Here is a 22299-nt window from a genome sequence, read left to right as displayed (position 1 = left end):
GCTTTCCGGCGCTGTCGCGGCGAGTCACAGCTGTCATGGCGGAGGCGGTCTGGAGCACTGACACCGGGGAGGCTGTGTATCGCTCCCGGGACCCCGTGCGGAACTTGCGCCTCCGGTAGTCGCATCGTCCCAGAGCCTGTGCTTTTATGCTCTCAGATAATTCGAGCCTGAACCTCACTTCTTGTTTGCTGAGTGCCCACCTGCGCTTTCAATCCCGACTCTGCCTCCTGGTCTCCCGGCGTCTCCCTCACTACCCTCAACCCGCTCCACTTACGGCTTCCAGACCTACCTAAACCCTTTCAAGCCTCTGCCCTTCTCAAATTCCTCAGAACTCTGTACCCAATGCACTTATCCGCACCCTTCCCCTTAAGACCCCCGGCCGTGCTCACGCGCACACAACACACCTTGAAGCCCCACCCTCTTCTTTCTTTTGTTCCTCCCATCTTTGCTCTGTGTTCATCTTCAGGTTGTGTGTCTTGTCATGAGTGTTCTGGGCTTTTCTTTTCCTGACAGAGTCCACCTGCAAAGAATCACATCCAGCAACTTCCTCCGTTACCAGCCTGCTGCCCAGCCTGGGAAGGACCTCATAGACTTGGCCACTTTTAGGCCTCACCCAACTGCCAGTGGGTGTATGGTGGTGATGTGACCCCTTGGGGACTTGGGGAAGGGCCTGGAGCGGTAGTTGCCTTTTAAGACAGAGTAGGCCCATATCTGTAGTCTGAGAAAAGGCATAGAGAGGTTGTGTTCCTTGCCCAGGGTCACATGGTTGCTAAATGTTGAAGCAAGGATTTGATCTCAAGCAATTTTAACGATTCCGTTATGTTGTGTTAAGAGAATTGAGTAAGACATGATTCTTGCCATCAAGAGCTGAACTGAACTATGGCCAGATGTTGTAAAATAACAGAAGACTATACTTTTGATAGGTTAAACACCTGCCTGGCAAACTAGATACTGATTGTGGCATTTTTTGCTAAGAGAAAATATGCTTCAAACTCCTAATGTATGTGGATACTATACATAAATGTCTGTACTATGCATACATATATACATGGTGTGCGTGTACTACATACATGTATATAGTGTATAAATGTATACTTTATAAATACATACTTTATAAATTAAATGTATAAATGTATATTATAGTGTATAAATGTATACTTTAAATACATTTATAAATGTATACATAAATGTATATTTATGCCCACTACCTAAAACAATTTTAAAATTGGGGTAGGCTTGAAAAAGGTACATATTAACATCAACTGTGCTTCTGCAGTTTCCTTATCTCAGAAGCCAGAAGAATGAGAAAGAGAGGACAGTGTGTTTGTGTTAAATCACTAGTCTCTCTGTATTTGTTGTATGTGTTCAGATATATTCCCAGGCATGAGTGTGCACTGGTGTGTTATGAAGCAAATGTCTCAAAAAGGCATACTCAGCCAAGAGTGTATTCGGTTTGGTTCTTTAAGTAATAATTTATTTGCTTTTCCTCTTCTCTTCTGGCACTTTGTCTCCTAAGGTTACAGTGCTTGTGGTTCTAGACGTATGGCTTCAGGAACAGTAAGGACAAGGACGCCAGGGCTCCTTTCTAGAAAATGTGGACAGTGGGATTGAGGAAGAGCTATCCAGCCTATATCCTGAATTTAACTCTTGACACTGAATTAGATTAAATAATTCCTGGGAGCCATGCCTTCCTTTTATTCAAATTAGAGTGATAATTAAGACTGCTTGGGCCTAAACCTGGCTTCTACATACATCTACAGCCTCTCTAACCTTTGTTTAGAGTGAGCACTTAATAAATCCCCAAACTCCAGCTGGTTTTGTGGCAAATATTAAAGCAGGGACTTGGGTTATAACCAGTCACAGAGTGAAAGGTGGGGCTGATTTGACTTAAACATTTGACTTCTCTGTGGTCTTTGGAGGTGGACACCGCTCAGAGGAAGAGGAAGAGGAAGAGGTCGTGATTGGGTGGCAGGAGAAGCTCTTCAGCCAGGTGAGCCCATGCCACCTCTCCACTCAGTTTACATCCACCTGCTCTGCCTCCACCTGGCTGGTAGCAGGGAAGCCTTCCTGATACATACTGCCTAACTGATTTCCAGAAAATTATAGCAGTTTATACTTTTCCCTGTTTTATTTTTTTTTTAAAGATCTTATCCTTTTATTTGGGGTGGGGGGAGAGAGAGAGAGAGCATGAGTGGGGGGAGTGGCAGAGGGAGAGGGAGAAACTGACTCTCCATGGAGCATGGAGCCTGACATGGGGCTCGATCCCAGGATCTGGAAATCATGAACTGAGCCAAAGGCAGACCTGCTTAACTGACTGAGCCATACAGGTGCCGCCCCCCTCACCCCCCATTGTGTTTAAAGGGCAATATGACATAGTGAATGACACTACCCAGTTCTATGATCCTGGGTAAAACACTTTTCAGTTCTGGGTGAAATCTGCTGTCTGTAACAGGGTCTGGACCCAGACCTAGACCAGGGTCTAATTGTTGTAGACCCTCACTTTGGTTCCATTTAGCTCTAACATTCTTTGGATCCCCTGCCCTCTGTTAGTTCAGATAAGTGGAAGTGGGCTATGGGAACATATCAAATTATACTGGCTCTATAGAACTGATTTGACGAAACAGTTACAGGAACAAAAGTTTGACATATTCTCAGTAGATCTCTGTGTCCTTGTGACCTCAGTTTGAAGTAGATCTGTACCGAAATGAAGCAGCTTGTCAGAGCCCTTTGGATCATCAGTACCGACAAGAGATCCTGAAACTGGAGGATTCGGGCGGCAGGAAGAACCGACGAATTTTTACCTACACAGACTCTGATAGATACACCAATGTGGAGGAGGTATTGTTTTTCCTGGGCTCCCATAGCTTCCTTCTTTCCCTCCCCTAGCTTTCTGGCCTCATTGGGTTCTGTGTGTTAAACCAGAAGCCTGTTCAGACAGGCAGCCTCTCCAGAAACTGCCTGGTGCTGCTGGTAGCCAAGCTGGAGTCTGGGCCCAGTCTTCACGTGGTGTGGCTGCTGCTCCTTCTCCACCTGCTGGAGGGCCTGGGGGAGCAGGCAGTGTCTCTCATGATAGGCAGGCTAGAGACCCAGGGAAGACTTCCTCCATGCCTCATGAGATAAGGCAGGTGGGTGGAGCCTTGAACCATCTAGATAATGCAGCCACAACTCTGAATCTATAGGTTTCAAGAAGGATTCAGTACAGCTGTGGGGAGTGGGTTAGTGCTCTCTTCCCCACTGCTCACATACCCTTACGTTTGCCTCAGTCCCTGTATGACATGTTCTTTCTTCTCAGGAGATTTTTAAAAATTCCTTGAGAGAAAAGCCTGTATTTTCTGATTTTTGCCTATGACCTTTGTAGTTCTGCAAGGAGCAGGTATTAAATGAATGTTTTTGAAAGACTGATGCTTATGTTAGGTAGCATATAAAAGTTGGGTTTTCTGTTTTAGAAAAGTAAATGAAATTAGTTAGTGTTGAATTACCCATGGGAGGACTTTTCACAGGATACTTTGTATCCCCTTTGGCATCTTTCAAGTACCTGGTAACATCAGCATCTACCAGGCACACTCACTCAACTTTTTGTTGGTATGTACTCAGAGATTGCAGACTCATTTATTTTTTTTAAAAGATTGATTTATTTATTTGAGAGAGAGAGAGCGCGTGCATGGTGGGGTAGGGACAGAGGGAGAGAAAGAGAGAATCTCCGGTGCTGAGCATGGAGCCCGATGAGGGGCTTGATCCCAGGATCCCAAAGATCATGACCTGAGGCAAAACCAAGAATCAAATATTCAACTGACTGCGCCACCCAGGTGCCCCTGCAGACAGACTCATTTTAATGTTAGCATAAATAAACTCATTTCTGAAGGATGATATGCTGCTAAAATCTTGGAACAAACCAAGGCATGGTAGGAATCTTCTTTGGCTTCTTTGTGCGACTGCTCCCCTCCCCTAATGTTTATAACTGTGAGGTGGGTGTACCTCTTAGATATAGGTTCCAGATGAGGTTTCAAAAGGAGGGCTTGCCTTCAGCACTTCATCCCATGTGGCCCTGACCAGAAGGGTCACACAGGGCTGTTCCCTTTCCCTAGCACTGTCAGAAAATGACCACCGCAGCCTGGGAGGCGCCATCATTCTTGGTGGAACGGATGGCCAATGTCAGGCGGCGACGGCAGGACAGGCGAGGGATGTGAGTACAAATAAGTAGGGGGTTGGGGCGGGGGGCTTCATAGTCCTTCCAGGCCAGTGTCTGGGTATGTCTGCCACCTCGAGCTTCCTGTTCTGCAGGAGGCCTCCTCCGGGTGTGCTCCCCCAGGTGCTTCCTTTGGGCTCTTCAGGGGGTGGCGCCTTCCTGTGGTGTCTTCCAGGGAGGGCAGCATCCTCAAGTCACGGATTGTCACCTGGGAACCCTCAGAAGAGTTTGTCAGGAACAACCATGTCATCAACACCCCTCTTCAGACAATGTACATCATGGCAGACCTGGGACCCTACGGGAAGTGAGTGAAGCCCTCACTGCCCAGCTCAGATCCTCCTCTTCTTCTCGTCACCCATCACGTACCCTGTTATAGTTCCCCCGGGGAATGCAGAAGGGAGGGACTGTTTCTTCTTTTTCCTCTTAGTCGTACTCAGAAGAAGGCATTTGACTATGACAGTTCTCACTCCAGCCTTTGTCCTCTCCCCTGACGTGGGCTGACTACCTATTCCTCTCTCCTCTTAGTGGGACCAGCAGTGTTGAACCTGGGTGTTGATTTCCTGGTTTCTAGGCTTGGCTATAAGAAGTATGAACATGTCCTCTGTACTCTGAAAGTGGACAGCAATGGTGTGATCACAGTAAAACCTGACTTCACTGGCCTCAAAGGACCCTACAGGTGAGGAGAGGAAGAGAGGGGGCGTGGGGACTGGCATTCCTTTTCTTGGCTTCACTTCTTGCCTCAAGTTGAGGAGATTCTGAGAAAGTCCTTCATCTGCCTTGGTTTCTAAATTCCCAGCTAATGGTTCATATTCTCTTTTATAAGAGACCATTAGCATCCCGGGGACCCTGTTCTTGGAAAGTGGGCAGCTGTACCAGTTTGAAAGAGCTAAGTAACTTCAGTGGCATCGTTAAGTGAAAATAATTCTCTGTGCTGCTGCCTGCAGGGACCAGCCAGAGCAGGGCAGGACGAGCTCTGCCAGGTCTCTTCCTCTGGCCTGACTCTTGCTACCTCCCTGTCTTACAGTAAAAGAGCTATAAATTAGAAATGACCTAAGCCTACCTGTTGGTTTTTTAGGCGAGTGAACTGGTTGCCAGGAATGTCATGCTTTAGGGTTTCCGCATGACTTTGAGGCAGAAATGGGCCCCCAACCCATGCTCCATGTCCACTCTAATGCTCTTTCTGCTTTTCCATTTTGTTTCCCTCACCTGCTCATCGTTCCGGCCACTTTCGTCCTCGTTTGCTTTGAGCAAGGTGTATGGCCAATGATGACTCATTCCTGGGCTAGGTCTGGAGAGATCTCATCAGAGCTGGTCTTTCTGTGGCTTTGACCTTACAGAATTGAGATCGAGGGGGAGAAGCAGGAGCTGTGGAAGTATACAGTGGACAATGTGTCCTCCCTCGCGCAGCCAGAGGAGGAGGAGCGGGAACAGCGTGTGTTCAAGGATGTAAGAGTGACCTCCTTCCAAGTGCAGGGATGAGCCTGGGTGCCTGGGAGCTGAGACCGTGTCTGAGGTTCATGCCCAGATTTGCAGGGTCTTTCTTACTGGCCCTTTCCTGACATAGGAAGCACTGCTGACATATCAGACCCGAGCTTTTGATCCTACCGTAACATCATAATAATAACAATGGCCATTTATTTGAGCATGTACCATGCTCTGTGAGGCCTGTCATGTACTTTATTTCCTCACTTTAAGGTGAGTGCTTTTATTATTACCATTTTATAAATGAGGAAGCTGAGATTGAAAAGCCAAGAAGTCTGCCCAAGGTCATGGGGCTTATAAGTGCCAGGAACAGGACTGGGCCTCAGAGCAGCAGACTCCGGAGCCTCTGTGCTTTACTTGAAAAAGTTGGCGGTGTGGATGCTTCAGCCTGGGCTCTCTGTGGCATTTCCTGTTACAGCATCTTTTCTCCCTCCCATTCAGAACTGACCCCGGTCTGGCTGGGTTTGCATCTTGAGTTTGCTTATGGTTTTTTTCCTCAGCTGTATGGCCGGCACAAGGAGTATCTCAGCAGCCTCGTGGGCACAGACTTTGAGATGGTGAGTGGCTTGGCTTCCTGCCCCACCACAAGCTGGCTTTAGCCAGAGCATTTGGACTGTGGCTGAGTAACATCGTGTCTCTTAAAGGACATGGCTTCTGGCTTCATGCCAGAAGGAAATCAGACTGGCATATAGAGCACAGTTCTTCTTAGGTGTTTTAAAATATAGCAGAGGTGCATAGGTGGCTCAGTCGGTTAAGCCTCCGACTCTTGATTTCAGCTCAGGCTGTGATCTCATAAGGTAAGGGTCTTGAGATAAGCCCCACGTTGGGCTCCATGCTCAGCGCAGAGTCTGCTTGAGATCCTCTCCCTCTACACCTCCCGCCCACCCCCCAGCCTCGCTCGTGTGAGGGGAGAGTGGGGAGGAAGCCCACGGCAGCACATAAGGCGGCTGCCAGTGTCAGGTCTTCCAGGGACTGGTGAACGGCTGGAGGACGAGTGCCGACTCCCCTGGCTCCTGATCCTGTCCCACTTCTGTCTTCTTTAGACTGTACCAGGTGCCCTCCGGCTCTTTGTAAACGGAGAGGTGGGTAAGTGCCTTGCCAGACAGGGATCCCCTGATGCTTGGGCAAGGCCCTGACAGTTGTGAGGTAATCTGTCCCCGCTGGTGGAGGTGCTGGCTTGTCTGCCCTACTTGGGAAACTCAGTCGTGAGCCTTTCCTGGAAGCGCCCTCAAGGGCCTCAAGGGCCTTGCTTCCCGAAGTGCATAGGCCATTCAGTACAGGGTTGGGTGCTAAGGGTGACAGGAGAATAAGCTAAAATTGTTTATTGTTTTCTTAGTTTCAGCACAAGGCTATGAGTATGACAATCTCTACGTCCACTTTTTTGTGGAACTGCCATCTACTAGTAAGTAATATTCCTAAGTTTCTTTTATATCCATTCTGATAGTTTTGTAGAGGCATTAAGTCATGCTTCCCCACTTTGTTTTTTTTTTAAAGATTTTATTTATTTATTTGACAGACAGAGATCACAAGTAGGCAGAGAGGCAGGCAGAGAGAGCGGGGGAAGCAGGCTTCCCACTTGAGCAGGGAGCCTGAAGCGGGGCTCGATCCCAGGACCCTGGGATCATGACCTGAGCCAAAGGCAGACGCTTTAACCCACTGAGCCACCCAGGCGCCCCAGGCTTCCCCACTTTTTTCGGTGAAACTGTGACTGTTCTTTTCAAGATCATAGATCACTTTCAAGTTGTCAAATCCTGTGGTGACATCTTTGCATTCCTGCTACATGACCTCTGAGAAGCACGTGGCACAGCTCACGTTTCCTCACTCGAACTCTCCTCTTGGCTTCTGGCTCCACGCTCCTCTCTTTGCTCTCATTGGTGGCTCATGAGTCCCCTTGGTTCTTGGCTCATCTGTTGGTCTCAGAGCTGTAGAGTGTCCAGGGCTGGGCCTGGGCCTTCTATTTCTCCCTCTCTGTAGTCTTTCTAGGTGGTTCCGTCCATCTCATGGTTTGTCTACTACGTATGTCTCGGGCCCCTAGTATTCTCTCTAGCCTTGGCCTTTCCTCCGAACTTCAGGCTCATATCCGCTTGTCATTCCTGCCTAACATGATCCAAGAACTCTTGATTCTCCCTCTTGTGTCAAACCGGCCTTCTTGGTCTTCCCTAAGGGACATGATGATGCCGTTTACTTAGTTGCTGCTGCCAAAATCCTGGGAGACATCCTCGATTCCTCACTTTCTCTAGCTTCCCACAGCTAGTCATTCCATCAACAGTTTCTGTTGGCTCTATCTCCTGAAGATGTCCCCGTCCCCTCTATCAAGCACCTTGCACCAAACCTCCTCCATCTCCCGCCCAGGCCCATGAATTAACTTTCTAACGTACCCCTTTACCCCTTTACCTCCTTTACAGTTCCTTTGCCACAGACACCACAGCCAAATGGAACCTTTGAAAATGTGAATTAGTTGGATCTTTCTTGAACTTTAAACCCCAATAGCTTTCCCTCCCACTTAGAGTAAAATCCCAGCTCCAAAGCTGGAGCAAGCTGGCCCCTGCCGATCTCTCCCTTACAATATTCCAGCCATACTTTCTGTTTTTGAACATGCCAAGTTCATTTCCTCCTTAGGGCCTTTTGGAGGTCATTTCCTTTGTCTGAAACCCTTTCTGTCCTATCTTTGCACGACGGAGTTCAGGTCTCAGCCCAAGTGTCCCCTCTGAGAGGTATTCCCTCACCACCCTGTCTAAGAGCCTGCTCTGTATTTAGTACGGCCTCTGTCACTACCCGATAGCCTCTTGTTGGTTTGTTGCCGGTGTCCCCCACAAGCTGGCATGCTAGCTCCTTGAGAGACAGGGATCACTTCTGTTTGCCCACCACGATATCCCCAGTGACTGGTCATGGCACATAGGAGACACTCAGCAAATGTTAGGTGAACGTTGGTGTGTGTGAATGCATGAAGAGGTGAAGGAACTTTGTTCTTTTCTCAACCCCTCACCTCCCTCTCAGGTCAGTTACCATATATGGTCTTTGGCTTTCAGATTGGTCAAGCCCAGCATTCCAGCAGCTCTCAGGAATAACACAGACCTGTGCCACCAAATCCCTGGGAATGGTATGGAAAACAGGAGGGCTCTCTGGCAGGGGAGCGGGACTCTGGAGATTATTGGGCGCCGGCCGGGGAAGCAGTCAGAGTTGCGTCCGGCCCTTCTCTGCAGGCTCTCAGGCTGCCGCCTGGTGCAGGGCTTCCCTCTCTGTCTTTCTGAGGATGGTAGCAGCTTATATGTGGGTTCTCTGTTCCGTCTGAGCCTCTTATTTCCCCTGTTGGGGGGGGGGGGATAGTTTTTCTTTCTCCCTTGTGAAGGTGTCACTGGCCTCAGAGAGAACAGATTCTCAGTGAGGCCTTGCCTACCCCTGACCCTGAGTATGAAATAACACTTCTCTTGTTTAGGATAAAGTGGCTTACTTCTCCTACCCGTTCACATTTGAGGCCTCCTTCCTCCATGAAGACGAATCTGCTGGTGAGTAGCTCAGTAGATCCTGGGCCCAGGCTGTCCTCTGGTTGGGGGAAGGCCTCCTGTGACCTGGCTGCTTCTCTCACTTTTCCCAGACGCCCTCCCGGAGTGGCCTGTGCTCTACTGTGAGGTCCTCTCGCTGGACTTCTGGCAGAGGTATCGTGTGGAAGGCTATGGCGCTGTGGTGCTGCCTGCCACCCCAGGTGATGTCTCGTCCCTGCCCTCCACGTCGCCCACATGCCCCAGCTCCGAGGACTGACACTAACACTTCTCAAACATTTGGCCTCTACCAGAGGAGGAGGCACAATTTAGAATTAGAAGCATTGAATTTGCTGGATTCCTTGCTCCTTTGAGGCTTTCTCCCTGCTCCCTGAGAGACAGCTGAGTGAGCCTGCGGCTACCTCGGAAGCTGAGCAGCCCTGGCGTCTGTGGCATCTGCTTCGAGCGCCTCTGTTTTGACTCTCAGCCTAGAGGGAGACGCTCAGGCAGGGTGGGCTCTTGGTATCCGTGCATTGAATGGATTGGTAAGAGCCGCTGTGTCCTGTGTGCTGGGCATTGTGTACGGGCTTCCTGGGTAATCCCACCAGCCACTCTGCGAGGTGGAGGCATTACCATTGCCCTTTTACTAGTGAGGGGCACGGGGCTCAGAGGAGTGAAGAAACTTCTGCTGGGTACACAGGTAATAACTGGCAGAGCTGAGGTGTGAATTTCTAGCTGACTGATTTCCAAACAGGTACCCCAGACCACCAGGATCCCCTCTTCAGAGGTCAGGTCGTCCCCAGACAAGATGTTCCAGTGGTGGCTAGGCTTGTGTCACTGCTGGGAGTCCGGTGAGGGACCGCATGCCCTCTCTGGCTGAGGCCCCACTCTCCCGGCACAGGCTCGCACACCCTGACAGTCACCACGTGGAGGCCCATGGAGCTTGGCACGCTGGCTGAGCTGAGGAGGTTTTTCATCGGCGGCTCTCTGGAACTGGAGGACCTCTCCTACGTGCGGATACCAGGAACCTTCAAGGTACCTTTTGTCTCAGGGCAGACTTCACGTTGGGAGCTTAGGTTCCTATTTCTTCTGCAGAAGGTGGGATCAGGGTTAAGGCCCCTTTGTTGCCTCATTATTACTTAGTCCCTTCTTTCCCATGGCTTCAGCTGGAGGTCATGGCCACATCTTAAACCAGGTGCAGACATCTACACTGCTATCCTGGGAGATCTTGGGAAATGAGTAGATTTAAAGTCCTGTCAGAGTGACTGGCCACTCCTTCCAGACCTTCACTGAGGCTTCAGTCACCAAAGGTGGCAGACCTCTTCTCAGACTGCTTATTCTCAGCTGAGGTTAGGGCATCCCCTGATGTACAGTTGGGAGCCCCACATTAACCTTGAGGTGATGGAGTCTGGGTGCTGGGAGGAGGTCCCCCCCAGTGGATCTCTTTTCCAAGAGTGGGAGTAAGAATGGGTCTGCACAGTGCTTGGGGTCTAGAACCCCCAGAAACCTGGCACTGTCTTAACTGCATGCCTCAGGGGGAGCGTCTGAGCCGCTTTGGTTTCCGCACCGAGACCACTGGCAGTGTCACCTTCCGCTTGCACTGCCTACAGCAGTCCAGGTGAGTGACCCCGGCCCTCCGCCTCGGGGAGCCTTACCCCATGGGCTGGGCAACAGCCCTGACCATGTGCTGGGCTTCTGTGCAGGGCCTTCATGGAGTCAAGTTCCCTCCGGAAAAGGATGCGGAGCGTGCTGGACCGTCTGGAAGGGTTCAGCCAGCAGAGTTCCGTTCACAATGTGCTGGGTAGGTTTCCCTCCACCCCTTAGCCGGCCACCCCGCATTGGCACAAGCCCCACCCCTCCCCACACCTCGGTGGCTGACCACTCCACTTGCTCCCCTCACAGAGGCCTTTCGTCGTGCCCGGCGCCGCATGCAGGAGGCCCGAGAAAGCCTTCCCCAGGACCTCGTGAGCCCCTCGGGGACCATGGTTTCCTAGCTCACAGCGGCCCTGTCCCCCTTCCCCCCTGTGCAAGAGGATAAGACGGGTGATGTTTGAGGCTGGTGTCGTCCTGCCTCTTCATCTTTCTCCCCAGCGACCCCACCAGCCTGCTGAGACCCGGAAGAGCAGAGAGTCCCAGGCCGGTGCCTCTGCCTAGTCTTCGGCAGGGCCTCCCTCTGCCCGGGGGGCGGTACCGCTGGAGACCTGCGATCCCTCTCTGCATATTTCAGTTCCTGCGAGCGGCTGTCATGCCAGGGCAGGCTTGCTGGGTTAGCCCAGTGTAGGGTGACCCCACCATTAGTCCTTGCTCACACAGCCTCTTTTCTGGCTTGTCTCGCTGTCTTGAGAGCAGAGAGCTGCAGGCGCCTCCTGCCTCACAGCCTGCGTTACAAGCGGAGGCTCAAGAAAGGAAGAGGAGAAGATCCGGAATGCCTGGCCTGGGAGCCTCGGCCTCCTCTTTCCAGGGTAGCCTCCTCCTGCCACTCGGGGCTTGTTGGATTTGAGATACAAGGAAATGAAGGCTGAAGGCAGTGCCCAGTCCTTTCTGCTAGCCGGGTAGTATCTTTTATTGTGTTTTTTGTACATAAAAACTTTTTGTACGGACTAACATGTTGGCCGTTTTTCTGCTCAGGTTGCTGGCGTGGCCAGGGTATTCTCCTGAACCTTCCCTTTTCTGCCCTTCCCCACTCAAGAGTGTCTGGAGTCAGCCCACAAGAGAGGCTTAGGGGTTAGTCCCAGTGGGGCCCTGGCAGTGCTCCTCTCAAATGTTTGGAGCAAAGCACGAGGCTGAGGCTGTGCCCTCCCCAGCCTAACGCAGAAACCAGCTCTTGCCCGAAGCAGTCTTTTATTGGTACAAGCGGAGCTCACCACCCAGCCTGCAGGCTCAGCAGAGGGTGGTGGGGTGGCTGGGTCCGGGTGTGGTGTGGGCTGCAGTCATGGCCGGGGGATGGGGACAGGCTGGGAAATAGCAAAAAGGTCAGAGACCAACCAGATGACTCTTCTTGCCTGGGCCTCAAGACCTTCTTGCATCCAGAGGCAATAGACCTAAGACCTACGAGGCTCCCAAGGTGGGCAGGTTCACTGCTGCCAGGAGCCCTGGCTGCCGCTCCCAGCCACAGAACCAGCCATGAGCCAGAGCCAGCAAAAGCGTCAGCAGGTGCGGTTGCTCCAGGGGAGGAGGCCTCCTTGTGGTCTTCCCCGGGTTCCCTTGTGCCTGTGGCCGGAGGCTTGGGGTGGGCTCCTATGGAACAGCAGACATGGGCAAGTGAGGAACTTGCTGGAGGTACAGATACAGGGCTGCTTTAGGATGCTGACGACTAAGCTAAGGCTTCCCAATTGCCCCCCAAAGTCCTAGGCCTTGGATTAACTCTGTCCAGAAGCTAGCATACCGGAAGCTAGCAGGGAAGACTACCCTGCCTCTGGTGACAAGTTTGGTTGTCTCTGCTTGGAAGTCTAAAAGGACTCAGCCATCTGGTCAGGGAAGGATGTTGGAGGAGGGCCGCCCCTTACCTGTAGAGGCCTCATGTGCCCCGCCAGGCTGACAGGTTTAGCTTCGGGATGGAGCTGCAGCTCACAAAGCCCCGCGGGTAGGTGTTGGCCCTGAAGATGTCCCTTGAAACAGTGGTGATACCGGTGTTGTCACACACAATTCGAGACAAGGAAATCTTGCGCAGGGCCTTGCGCTGTCTCTTGGTGAAAACACCCCGTTTTTCCCACCAGAATCTACCAAGACAAGTCAAGAGATGGAGGTGAAGGTCAGGGAGGAATGAACATAACCAGCACCTGCGGTATGCCCTGAACGTCACATTATTTCACTCATTTCTCCAGAATTCCTGCAAAAACTTATAAATGAAGAAATTCACAAATGAATTTATAAATGAAGAAACAAGTACAGTGGTCAAAGAAATTGCTCAGTATTAAGGGCGTAGTAATTTAAGCGGCCAGGGCTGGATTTGAACCTGGGCTCGGGTCGTAAATGATAAGCTTTATTGGAAGGAAACCAGATTTAGTCCTTTCTGCCTATGTTTTCTGGGACCTACTGGCCAAACAGCTCAGGCACCATCAGCCTTGCCCAGCCCATGGTCTCTCTCACGCTGACCAGGCTCTCCGCAGAAGAGCCTCCTGGCCTCAGACCCTGTGAGCTCAGAAGAAACGAATCTAAAAAGGGCGCTTTCCCCCTTGCTGAGTCTTGACATGCTAGTGCTTTTCTGCCCTGTCTCTGGGGCTGGTCTCTTCAGGGGAGGGTCCCTTACCTGTCCCCATCTCGGGCTCTCCTGAACTGGTTTTCAAAAAGACAAGCCAGAAGAGGCCCCACTCGGGCCCCTGGCAAAAGAGGCTCGGCAATGGCCCCAATCCAGATGTCAATGTTGTCAGGTGTCCCGTACAGATTCAGGAACTTCCTCGCCAAACCCCGGTTTCGCAGCACCCGGCTGAGCTGTGCCAGGTTCCGGGGCTGGGAGAGCCCACAGAAGCGCCTCCAGGCATTGTACCCTGTAGGGAAAGGGGATGGAGGAAGGTCAGTCTCACCCTGCTGACTTCCCCTTAGCTTCTGCTTCTCCACGGTTTCTTGCGAGAGAGCTCTGGGGTCAGGAAATGCCAGGCAGAGCAAGATCCCTGCTGACAGAAGAGACTGAACCTTCCAAAGATCAAACCACTGCCCTCTAGTTTCCAAAGTGAGTAGACAACCATGCTCTGTTTGCACCAAACTGAGGAGTGTGTCCTAATACAACACCTAATACCCCAGGGCTCTTGGGCTCAAGTGCATCACTTAGGTACAAATGAGACAGACACAGAACATAAAAGACTCTTACTCAGATCTGGAGAAGGAAAGAATGAACAAATACATAGGTGAACAAACAAAGAAATGAAGAGCGTGGTTAAAGTTTATTCAGAAAAGGACCACATGCTGTGTGATTCCATCTACATGAAAGGTCCAGAACAGGCAACCACGTAGACATAGAAAGATCAGTGATTGTCAAGGGCTGGGGTGGGGACAGGCAGTGACCGTTATTGTAAGATTTCTTTTGTGAGTGAGGAAAATGTTCTGACGTTAGCAGTGGTGATCAGTGGGCCAAAGACCTTAACAGATGCCCACCCCGCAAAAAGAGCGATAGATGCACAACTCTAGATATACTGAAGTTATAGAATCGTATACTTTATATGGGAGAATTTTACAATATGATAATTATATCCCAACAAAGCCATTTGAACATTTTTTTTTCACTACCAAGGCCAGTCTTCTGATTTCTCTGCTATTAGGATCCCACCCAGGACCAAGCCAGAGGATGGGGCAGGGACCATGAAGATAGGAGACAGATTTGCCCTAACCTTGAAGAAACACCTGCCCAAATTTGTCCATTGAACTACACCTCACAAACCCCATCCTCAGGGTGAGCAAAGGAAGACGATATAATGCTTTACTAAGCACTGGTCGTGATCATCTCTTAGGGTCCTCACAGCACCTCTGTGAGGCACTTTGTAATCTCCATTGTATCAATGGGTCTTTGCCCAGCTTGAGCAACTGTGACTTTCTTCAGGTCACCCCATGAGTAAGTGAATTTCATACAAGCTCTTCCAATTCTAAATTTGGTGTTGAACTTGGGAAGGGATTGGAGGAGTCTGTGGGAGCTAGTGTCTGGACAGTATTTCTGGGACAGCTTGGAAGGCAAGGTGTAGCACCTGAGTAACTGGCAATCTCAGTTCTCCAGCAGGGGGCGCCCACGGCTCTTTAGTGGTGGGAAATTGCCCCCCCCCCCCCCTCCGTGTAAGGAGGCAAGAACAGGTTCTTGAGTACCAGCTGTGAGCCTACCAGGTGCTGTGGTAGGTGCAGTGGAGACTGTCCCCATCCCATTACACAGAGCCACAGATGAGCGGAGGCAGATGGTGATTCAGGTAGTAGACAGGAAAATAGGGGAGGGGGAAAGGGGACAAGATGGTGAACAAAGCCTTCCCCTAACATTATGACTTGCACAGAAGGGAGGAAGGAGACATTCTGAACCTGATTCAAATTTTACTGCTTCCTAGTTATGTGGCTTCGAGAGGATGACTAGCTGTCTCTGAACTTATTTCCTCATCCATTAAAACGGCCGTAATAATTGCTTCTCAGGGTCATTGGCAGAACAAAATGATTAGTAGCCATGAAAATTCCTGGCAAAGTGCTTAAGTTGCCTTCTTTCCTCGGATACACTTTTCTTCTTTCCTGCGATTTTTTTGTCCTCAGGAAATAGCCAAGGCCGTCTTAAGTTTACTCTACCTGGGTTCCTGCCTCTTGGGCTCTTTGCCTTTCTGCCAGGAGCCAGTTCCTATGTCCCCAGAACTAGAATCTTTCTCCTTGGAACTCGCCAGGGTAGCGGGGAACGGGGCACTTCTTCCCTGCCCTTTGAACCTACTGTTTTCTCCACCCAGGATGTCCTAATCTGCTTTGTCCACAAGCAGATCGTGGCCGTGCTATGCACCTACAGCTAGAGGACCTACAGCAGGGGGCGAAGATGTGGCAGGATGGCAAAAGGTGGTCCCAGGGACACTTTCCTTTCCTTTCCCAAGCTCGGCCTTATGTGCTTCTGAACCACAGCGCACGGGGTACATGGTTGCTGCCAGAAAGGATGCCCCAAGGGTCTCCTCTGAAACCTGCCCCCGCACCCAGCGGCAGCCCCTGGCAGGGCCCTCACCTGGGAGGCCATGGTCCCGGCTGCGCTGCATGTTGAGAGCTGCCAAGTCCAGTCCGATCCTTCGCACCTGCTGAAACAGCCGGTCTCGAAGCTCATCCACCAATATGGAATCCTGACGGTTCAGCTTGGCAGGGGTGGCCATGAGGCCTCGGATGATGGGGTCGATGCCACCTGGTGGCGGGAAATGTGAGCAGCAAGGACCAGATCGGCCTCTGGGGAGACCCTAGGTCATTAGGAGACCAAACTAGCTCAGAGGGGGACAAGTCAGTGGCTTACATTCCGTAATGTTTGTATCAGGAAACAAAGGCCTGGGTAGACTTGAAGGGAGCTGAGCTGGCAGGGAAAGAAGTTACCCCTACTTCTTGAAGAAGGAGCAGAAGACAACCTCCTACCCAGCCCACAAGCCCATCTGACATGAGTCTCCTTCCCTTTGGAAATCCTCTGATCCCCGAGAGGGTGGGAGGCCCAGGCTGAGGGTCTTGGTGCAACTGCCTTGTACTGCCCTGAGGAGATGGTTAGCAGTGGCCTGAGCAGCAGCCGGCCTCCTGGCACAAAGCTTGGCCCCACCCCCATTTCCATCTGCTTTTAAGACCTGGTCACCTTCATGCACGATTCGCCAGCTGGCAAAGAAGCTCGTGCTAAGCGGGACACGTGAATTGGGAGCTGAGGCCCGGTACTGGCTGTCCAAGCGGAACATGAAGGGCTGGAGCATGGTGTGGCCAAAGCGGAAGGCCAGGGTGAAGACATTGGCCACACGAGGGTCCACTTTGGAGCAATACCCATGGTAGGGTCCTAGCGTTCTCCTGGCCCGGGCCTTGCCCAGAACCAGGGGCAGAAAGTCTCGGTAGGTGATGATCTACAAGAGATGGCGGGAGGAACATCACCTTAGCAGCCGCCCACCCCATTCCTTTGCCTTTGGACAAAACTTTTGCTTTCTGAAGGGCCCCTCAGGCATACCAATTCTTTACTGCCATCGTGTCAAATGTGGAAATATGCATTTCCCATTGGTCGATGAAGGTCCCAAAGCACAGAGAGCGGGGTGACAAGGACAGTGTCACACAGCAAGTTAGTGGCAGAGCTTGCCACACAGGTCAGATCTCAGGTACACTCCCCATTACCCAGACCCAGCTGATTTGAGGCACAGCCCCAAAGGATGTATTAAGGGAAGTGGGAGCCACTCTACCAAATGGTGTCTCATGCCAGATTGTCTTCTGAGAGTGCTGGGCCCAGGACTCCCTACCTGTACCATGGCGCCCACGATCTTCCGGGCCTCCTGGTACAGCTTGTCTCCCGTCCACCGAGGATTCAGACGCTTTAGCTCCGTAGCCAGCCGGTTGTGCTCCCGCATAAAGAGGGTGTGCATAGCCGCCAGTTTGGGGGTTTCTGATGATCGGGAGTCACCTTGAAAACCCCAGGTTCAGAGTCAACACAACCCTCCCCAGAGAAATGTCTTTCTGCTAAGGCAGACAGAGCTCTGGGGACCAGAAGGAGGTGGTAGCATGTTATGACCTGGGCCAAGTTCCCGGTCCTCACTGGACCTCCATCTCCTCAGCTGGGCAATGGGGCTCCTCACTGACTGCCACCCGCCACCCCACACAACAGGTCAGGACAGGGGAGACAGTGGGGTCTCAGGTCCCAAATTTATTGAAACAGGTTCACACAAGCGGGAAAGCACAGAGCAGCTGCTGGGCTTGGGCATGATTCTATTCTACCAGTGACCAGGCCTACAGCTGGTGGAGGGACACAGATGACCCTAGGAACCTTGACTTTGGGACTTTGAGCCCACCTGTCCGGTGAACTTAAGCCATCAGCACACTCTCCACTAAGAGCTAGAACTTTACCCAGCTGTGGACTTGGGAGCAGACTGCTTTCCCCAGGAGCCCAGGGGAAAGAGAAAGAGGGTTGCATAGAGCCTATTCCTATAGCCAAAGCTTCTCCTGGAGGCCCGGAAGGAAAGCAAATTCCTGGGTTTTACAGTCACTTGCTGGCTTTGAACAAAACCCTTTTGTACCAGGTCTTATTTAACCTCTTATTCAGGCGACCACTGGGGCTGACCTGCTAGGAAGCAGGGGATGCGTGCCTCGCGGTTGGTGAGGAGGCAGGGGTCATCACGAAGGTTGTCAAAGGGCAGCAGGGCCCGGCCGTTGTCGGTGAAGCGGGTGTTGACAGCCAGCAGCCCCAGGAAATTGGTGTGGTTGCGAAGCCGCAGGGCGAGGGAGACCTCGCTGCCGTACACCATGCTGGCATCCAAGAAGGAGGTGAGCGAGTTGAGCTGGTTTCGGACTTTGTTCCTGTTTTGGGGGCATGCGGGTGCCGAGCGGAAGAAGGGGATGCAATCACGCTGGTTCCTGATGCGGGGGTCATTGGGTGGGATCTGAGGTGGAAAAAGAGCCAGTGACAAGGGGGGCCCTCAAGAGCAAGCTCACTCCTCTGGATCATTCCTCACCTGCTTCAAAACATTTCTTGAAACTCTTCTCCTCTAGGAAGCCCTCCTTGACTCACCCAGACACATGCTGCTCAGCAGGTCAATCTGAGCATCCTTAGTGCTTTGTATCAGAGAGTCACGAAAGGATCCTCATTTTACAAATGGAGAAACTGAGGCTCAGAGAAAGGAAGTGACAACTCATTAGCAGGAGAGGAAGGCTTATGACCTAGTTCTCCTGACATTTGGGATTGTGTTGCTCTCATTCCATTTAATTCTACAGACATTTCCTAAGCACCCTTCTATGCTGGGCGCTTTGGAAACCAACAAAGGTCAGCACAACCCAGCACAGGTTGCAGGAAGCTGGCGTTCAGTGAAAACAGGTGCACAAATAGGGAATGTGACTCTAAATTGATGCGTTATTTGATATGCTTGATCTAAAAGCCAAAAACAAAAGGTGTGCTAGGAAGATATATGAAGAGTCCCCCAAGGAGCTGCCCTTGAACCAGAGCTTGAGGAATGGGTAAGATTGCCCCATGAATGTCACCCTACTTGCTGGGATGAATGAATGTGGGAGTGTATGCACGTGTGTCCCCCGCCTCCCTGGGCCCATATCCCCAGAGAGGCTCTGCTCCCTGGAGCCCAGCTTTCCTTCCCCAGTGCTCTCCACTGTCCTTGCCTCTCAGCCTGAATGATAGCACCCTGCTCACAACAGCACCCCAGGAACTGGTGAGAGCTGCAGGGCCCTTGGACCTCTTCAGGAAGGAAAGAAGGGCAAGAGCTGAGTCCCTAAAGGCTCTCAAAAGCAGCAGTCGAGAGGCTTCCCCTGTTGGGATCAGACCCATGGGTCAGGGCTAGTCTCCAGTGCTTCCTCCTCTGTGAAACCTGCACTAAACCTGCTGGCAGAGTGCCCCGCCCCCATCCTCACCCTCCAAACAGATACAGAACCCGGGGTTATGTACAGGGTCTAGCTCCTTACCTTTGTCCAACACTTCAGCACCACAGACAGCTCCTTAAATTGGGAGCTTTACCTTACACACCCCATCCCCAGCTGTTGCCCGGGGCCCATCGCAGGTACCTTGATGGGGAAGCAGGGCGGCAGCTGGGCACAGCTCTTCTCGCAGTCCACACCCGCAGTGAAGGCCACTCTGGCTGGGGACTCAGGGGTGAAGTCCAAGTCATGGTCAATGAATTGGCCCCACTGCATGAACATAAGGGCCCTGCCCCGGTCGGACGTCAGCCTCTCACTGGGAAAGCGCACGATCTGGTTGGAGACGGCTCGGACCTGGTGGGAAGAGAGGTCAGTGTGAGGCATCCCAGGCCAGCTCTGCAGATTGCCCTTGCTGGCGTGAACACGGTCTCTCCTCCTCTCTTGCCCTTCCCTCCCAATTGCACTTTGTCCCACCCACTGTGGGGTGCTCATGGCCTCAGGTGTGGCTCCTGAGGATTCCAGGAGTAGAAAAAGGCAGAGGCCAGGTTGGCTGGCTGAGACCTGACCAGCTCTTCCAAAGAGGTAAACAAATCGAATGGATAGATCAGTTTATAGACCAATGAGATGACAGAAGTGACTGAGAGATGCATGGGCCAGTTGGTAGGTGATGGATAACAAATACAGAAGGAATTGGACAGACAGATGGAAGAATTAATACACAGATGTTGATGGAGGAGTCATATTGACATATGAATAGAAAATTGATAAACTGATAAATGTGAAATCATTTCAATCAATAGACTTAGAGTAAGACATGCCGCTCTTTTACTTGGATAGATACTTTGATACCAATTCTTTTGGCCCTATACTGGCTGGCATTACTAGATCACATCCTATGTAGATGTTCATACTAGGGACCTTATAATTCACACACCAGAAATACGAAGTGGATTCTATTGCCATTTTACAGATGGGGAGACTGAGACTCAGCTGTAGGAGTTGCTCAGAGTCGGAGCTGGCCAGTGGCAGAGCCAGGATTCCAGCTGGCTGGGGGCTGTGCTGTTATTGTTTCAAAGCGGCGGAGTGCCCTCTGGACCTGGACCCGCAGCCCCTACTCACAAGAGGGAGGAGGAAACCATTGCGCTTCCTGTTGGGTGTCCAGCCGAAGGGGAGAGACAGCCTGTCCTCGTACTCAGCTGGCAGCCAGCGGGCCAGGGCCTGGTTGGAGGACCCCAGTAAGGGTCTTCTCCTGCAGCAGAGAGTTGGCTCTAGTCGGCAGGAGTTCTGGGCCTGGAGAGCACTCACCGTGGGGTGAGGGGCGGCAGAGGGGAGAGAGGCCTCCTCGGTCAGGTGCAACCCCCGCACCCACCTGTTGTTGCATCTCCCGGTGATGGTTCGGTACTTGTTGCTGCACTTCTCCTCCTGGTCCTGGAGAACACAGCCACTGGCCTGGGACAGCAGCCGAAGCTGGGGTTCTGTCAGTACATCTAGGGGTGGGACAAGGGGGCAGGGTCTTGGCTCCTTCCTGAGCTGGTCTGTTCCATGCCTCCCATCCCCTGAGCCTCTTCCCTCCAAACAGTCCAGGCTGTGTACCCTCCTTTCCCAGGCCAGGGCAGGCCCTGGGGCTCAGTAGGGAGCACAGTACCAGTGACGTTGAGGGAACTGGGTCCCTGGAGTTGTAACTTCCCCTCCAGCAGCTCCAAGGCTACTTGCATGTAGTCGGCAGCCCGGACCACTGTCCTGGTGGTTGCTAACGGTTGTTTGAAGTAGGACAGGAGGTCCATGGGGCTGGCCAGGCCACTGCGGAGGCGCTCTGTGATTCTGCGGGGGAAGAGCAAGGGCTGGAGAAAGGAAGCAGAGCCCCCAGCAGAGCCCCAGCCTGGGCAGTGTGAACCGACAGGATGGACGGAAGGGAGACTCTCTACCGACATGTCACTGTCCCAAGTGCCCAGGGGCAGGGTGATGGCTGACATGACCATGGCTGGAGCCCACCCACTGCACTGATCCTCCCAGACCCACCTCCTCTGAGTCTGATTGTAGGCAGAATCCACCAGCAGCTTGGCCTCTGTTATGCAGTCCCGAAGGACGGAGGTCTCCACGGTCACAGGGGAGGCTGTTCAGAGGGAAGGGGACTCAGGGTCCAGGGGACCCATGGGCTCCCCCCAGACCTGGACACCTCCTCCCTCCGTTGCCCTCCTCCTTGGCTGCCCAAAGGGCTATTACCTGAGCCAGTGCTCTCACAAGGCAGGGCAAAGATGAGTGTGGCCAGGACCCCTGCCAGGGCAAGGAACAGCTTCTTCTCTGCAATGAGGCCCCCGGCGACAGTGGGGCAAGGGATCGACACCCGCATCCTGCCCACAGGCAGGTCCCCTGCACGCCTCTCACCTGGAGGTCTGTGAGCTGACACCTCTCACCTCCTCTTTTCTGCAAGGAGCTAGGAAGGGACTTTTATATCCTGAGGGTGAGAGAGGGGAAGTCCAGCCTCCTGAGGTGGGGCCCTGGAACTTCCCTCTCATTTTCAGGGGAAGCATGAGACTGAAGCACCCCACCCCCACCCTCCTTACTACTGAGCTCACAGATGTATTTCCCCGAGGCTCAGGGTAGGGCCTGGAACACAGGTATTGCTCAGTGAGAATTTGCTGGAAGATTGAGGAGCAGCGTGCCTCCGAAGGAGCCTGGGTCTGAACCTGCTACGAACTAGTTGTATGGCCTTGGGCAAGTCACTTCCCCTCTCCAGCCCACATCCTTAAATGATACTTGGACCTGATGGTTGGAAAGGCTTCTCTCATCCCCCTAACTGGGCAGAAATGGGTCTGCCTTGCTCTTGTATCTCCCGAGAGGCCTCAGCACTAGGCCGGGTGTTCAGTAAGTGCTCAATAAATGTTTATTGAATGCACGAATGATGTCCGATCAGTGATTCTAGCCCTCCCCCTTACTCCCCTTTCCTGCCAGGTCTCTCTAAGATGCAGGAGAGGACCAGGCGATGGTGGAGGCAGGGCTGAGCTGTGAAAACTAAGGTACTGCATCAGGGGCCCCCCGTGGGACGTGGTGAGCTATCACAGGGAAAGTGCCAGCAGAGCGATGGTAGCGGGACTCCACGCAGGCTGAGGGTGGTCTAGGGCTTCACGCTGCTGC

At 52.2% G+C, this 22299-nt stretch overlaps 2 protein-coding genes across 3 annotated transcripts; one reads left to right on the top strand and one right to left on the bottom strand.

Annotated features, from left to right (window-relative positions):
* The first annotated feature begins 2 nt into the window (after positions 1–2).
* MKS1 (MKS transition zone complex subunit 1) lies at positions 3–11751 on the top strand. Of its 2 annotated transcripts, XM_004747321.3 has the most exons (18): positions 3–115; positions 514–623; positions 1920–1990; positions 2683–2838; positions 4086–4183; positions 4362–4490; positions 4758–4862; positions 5524–5632; positions 6169–6225; positions 6712–6754; positions 7005–7070; positions 8698–8768; positions 9105–9174; positions 9264–9371; positions 10049–10182; positions 10683–10765; positions 10851–10948; positions 11050–11751. In XM_004747321.3, the coding sequence occupies exons 1-18, from the start codon at positions 36–38 to the stop codon at positions 11139–11141; spliced, it is 1680 nt and encodes a 559-aa protein (XP_004747378.1). In that variant the 5' UTR covers positions 3–35; the 3' UTR covers positions 11142–11751. The 2 variants fall into 2 exon arrangements, with proteins under 2 accessions (XP_004747378.1, XP_044926096.1); XM_045070161.1 differs by lacking the exon at positions 10683–10765.
* Positions 11752–11971: 220 nt separating this feature from the next.
* On the bottom strand, positions 11972–21596 carry EPX (eosinophil peroxidase). Its single transcript, XM_004747320.3, has 13 exons — positions 21388–21596; positions 21184–21277; positions 20810–20985; positions 20534–20651; positions 20284–20413; positions 19312–19518; positions 17867–18185; positions 17052–17212; positions 16412–16667; positions 15812–15982; positions 13397–13634; positions 12654–12866; positions 11972–12384 (listed from the first exon to the last, which is right to left on the bottom strand). The coding sequence occupies exons 1-12, from the start codon at positions 21512–21514 to the stop codon at positions 12665–12667; spliced, it is 2199 nt and encodes a 732-aa protein (XP_004747377.1). The 5' UTR covers positions 21515–21596; the 3' UTR covers positions 11972–12384; positions 12654–12664.
* Between the last annotated feature and the right edge of the window lie 703 nt (positions 21597–22299).

This window comes from Mustela putorius, unplaced genomic scaffold, assembly GCF_011764305.1.
Source record: "Mustela putorius furo isolate JIRA1106 unplaced genomic scaffold, ASM1176430v1.1 tig00003962_pilon_pilon_pilon, whole genome shotgun sequence".
Lineage (NCBI taxonomy): Eukaryota > Metazoa > Chordata > Mammalia > Carnivora > Mustelidae > Mustela > Mustela putorius.
Note: the sequence above shows the minus strand (reverse complement) of the source record. Positions and strands in the feature narration are given on the sequence as shown.

What these genes read in the sequence shown, in the direction of transcription:
- MKS1 (XM_004747321.3), top strand. Translation starts at nt 36, where the DNA reads ATGGCGGAGGCGGTCTGGAGCACTGACACCGGGGAGGCTGTGTATCGC. An exon ending in TAGGCCTCACCCAACTGCCA is followed by an intron (nt 624 to 1,919) that starts GTGGGTGTATGG and finishes TGGTCTTTGGAG; the next exon opens with GTGGACACCGCTCAGAGGAA. An exon ending in GATACACCAATGTGGAGGAG is followed by an intron (nt 2,839 to 4,085) that starts GTATTGTTTTTC and finishes CCCTTTCCCTAG; the next exon opens with CACTGTCAGAAAATGACCAC.
- EPX (XM_004747320.3), bottom strand. Translation starts at nt 21,514, where the DNA reads ATGCGGGTGTCGATCCCTTGCCCCACTGTCGCCGGGGGCCTCATTGCA. An exon ending in TTGTGAGAGCACTGGCTCAG is followed by an intron (nt 21,278 to 21,387) that starts GTAATAGCCCTT and finishes CCCTCTGAACAG; the next exon opens with CCTCCCCTGTGACCGTGGAG. An exon ending in CTGGCGAATCGTGCATGAAG is followed by an intron (nt 15,983 to 16,411) that starts GTGACCAGGTCT and finishes TCCCGCCACCAG; the next exon opens with GTGGCATCGACCCCATCATC.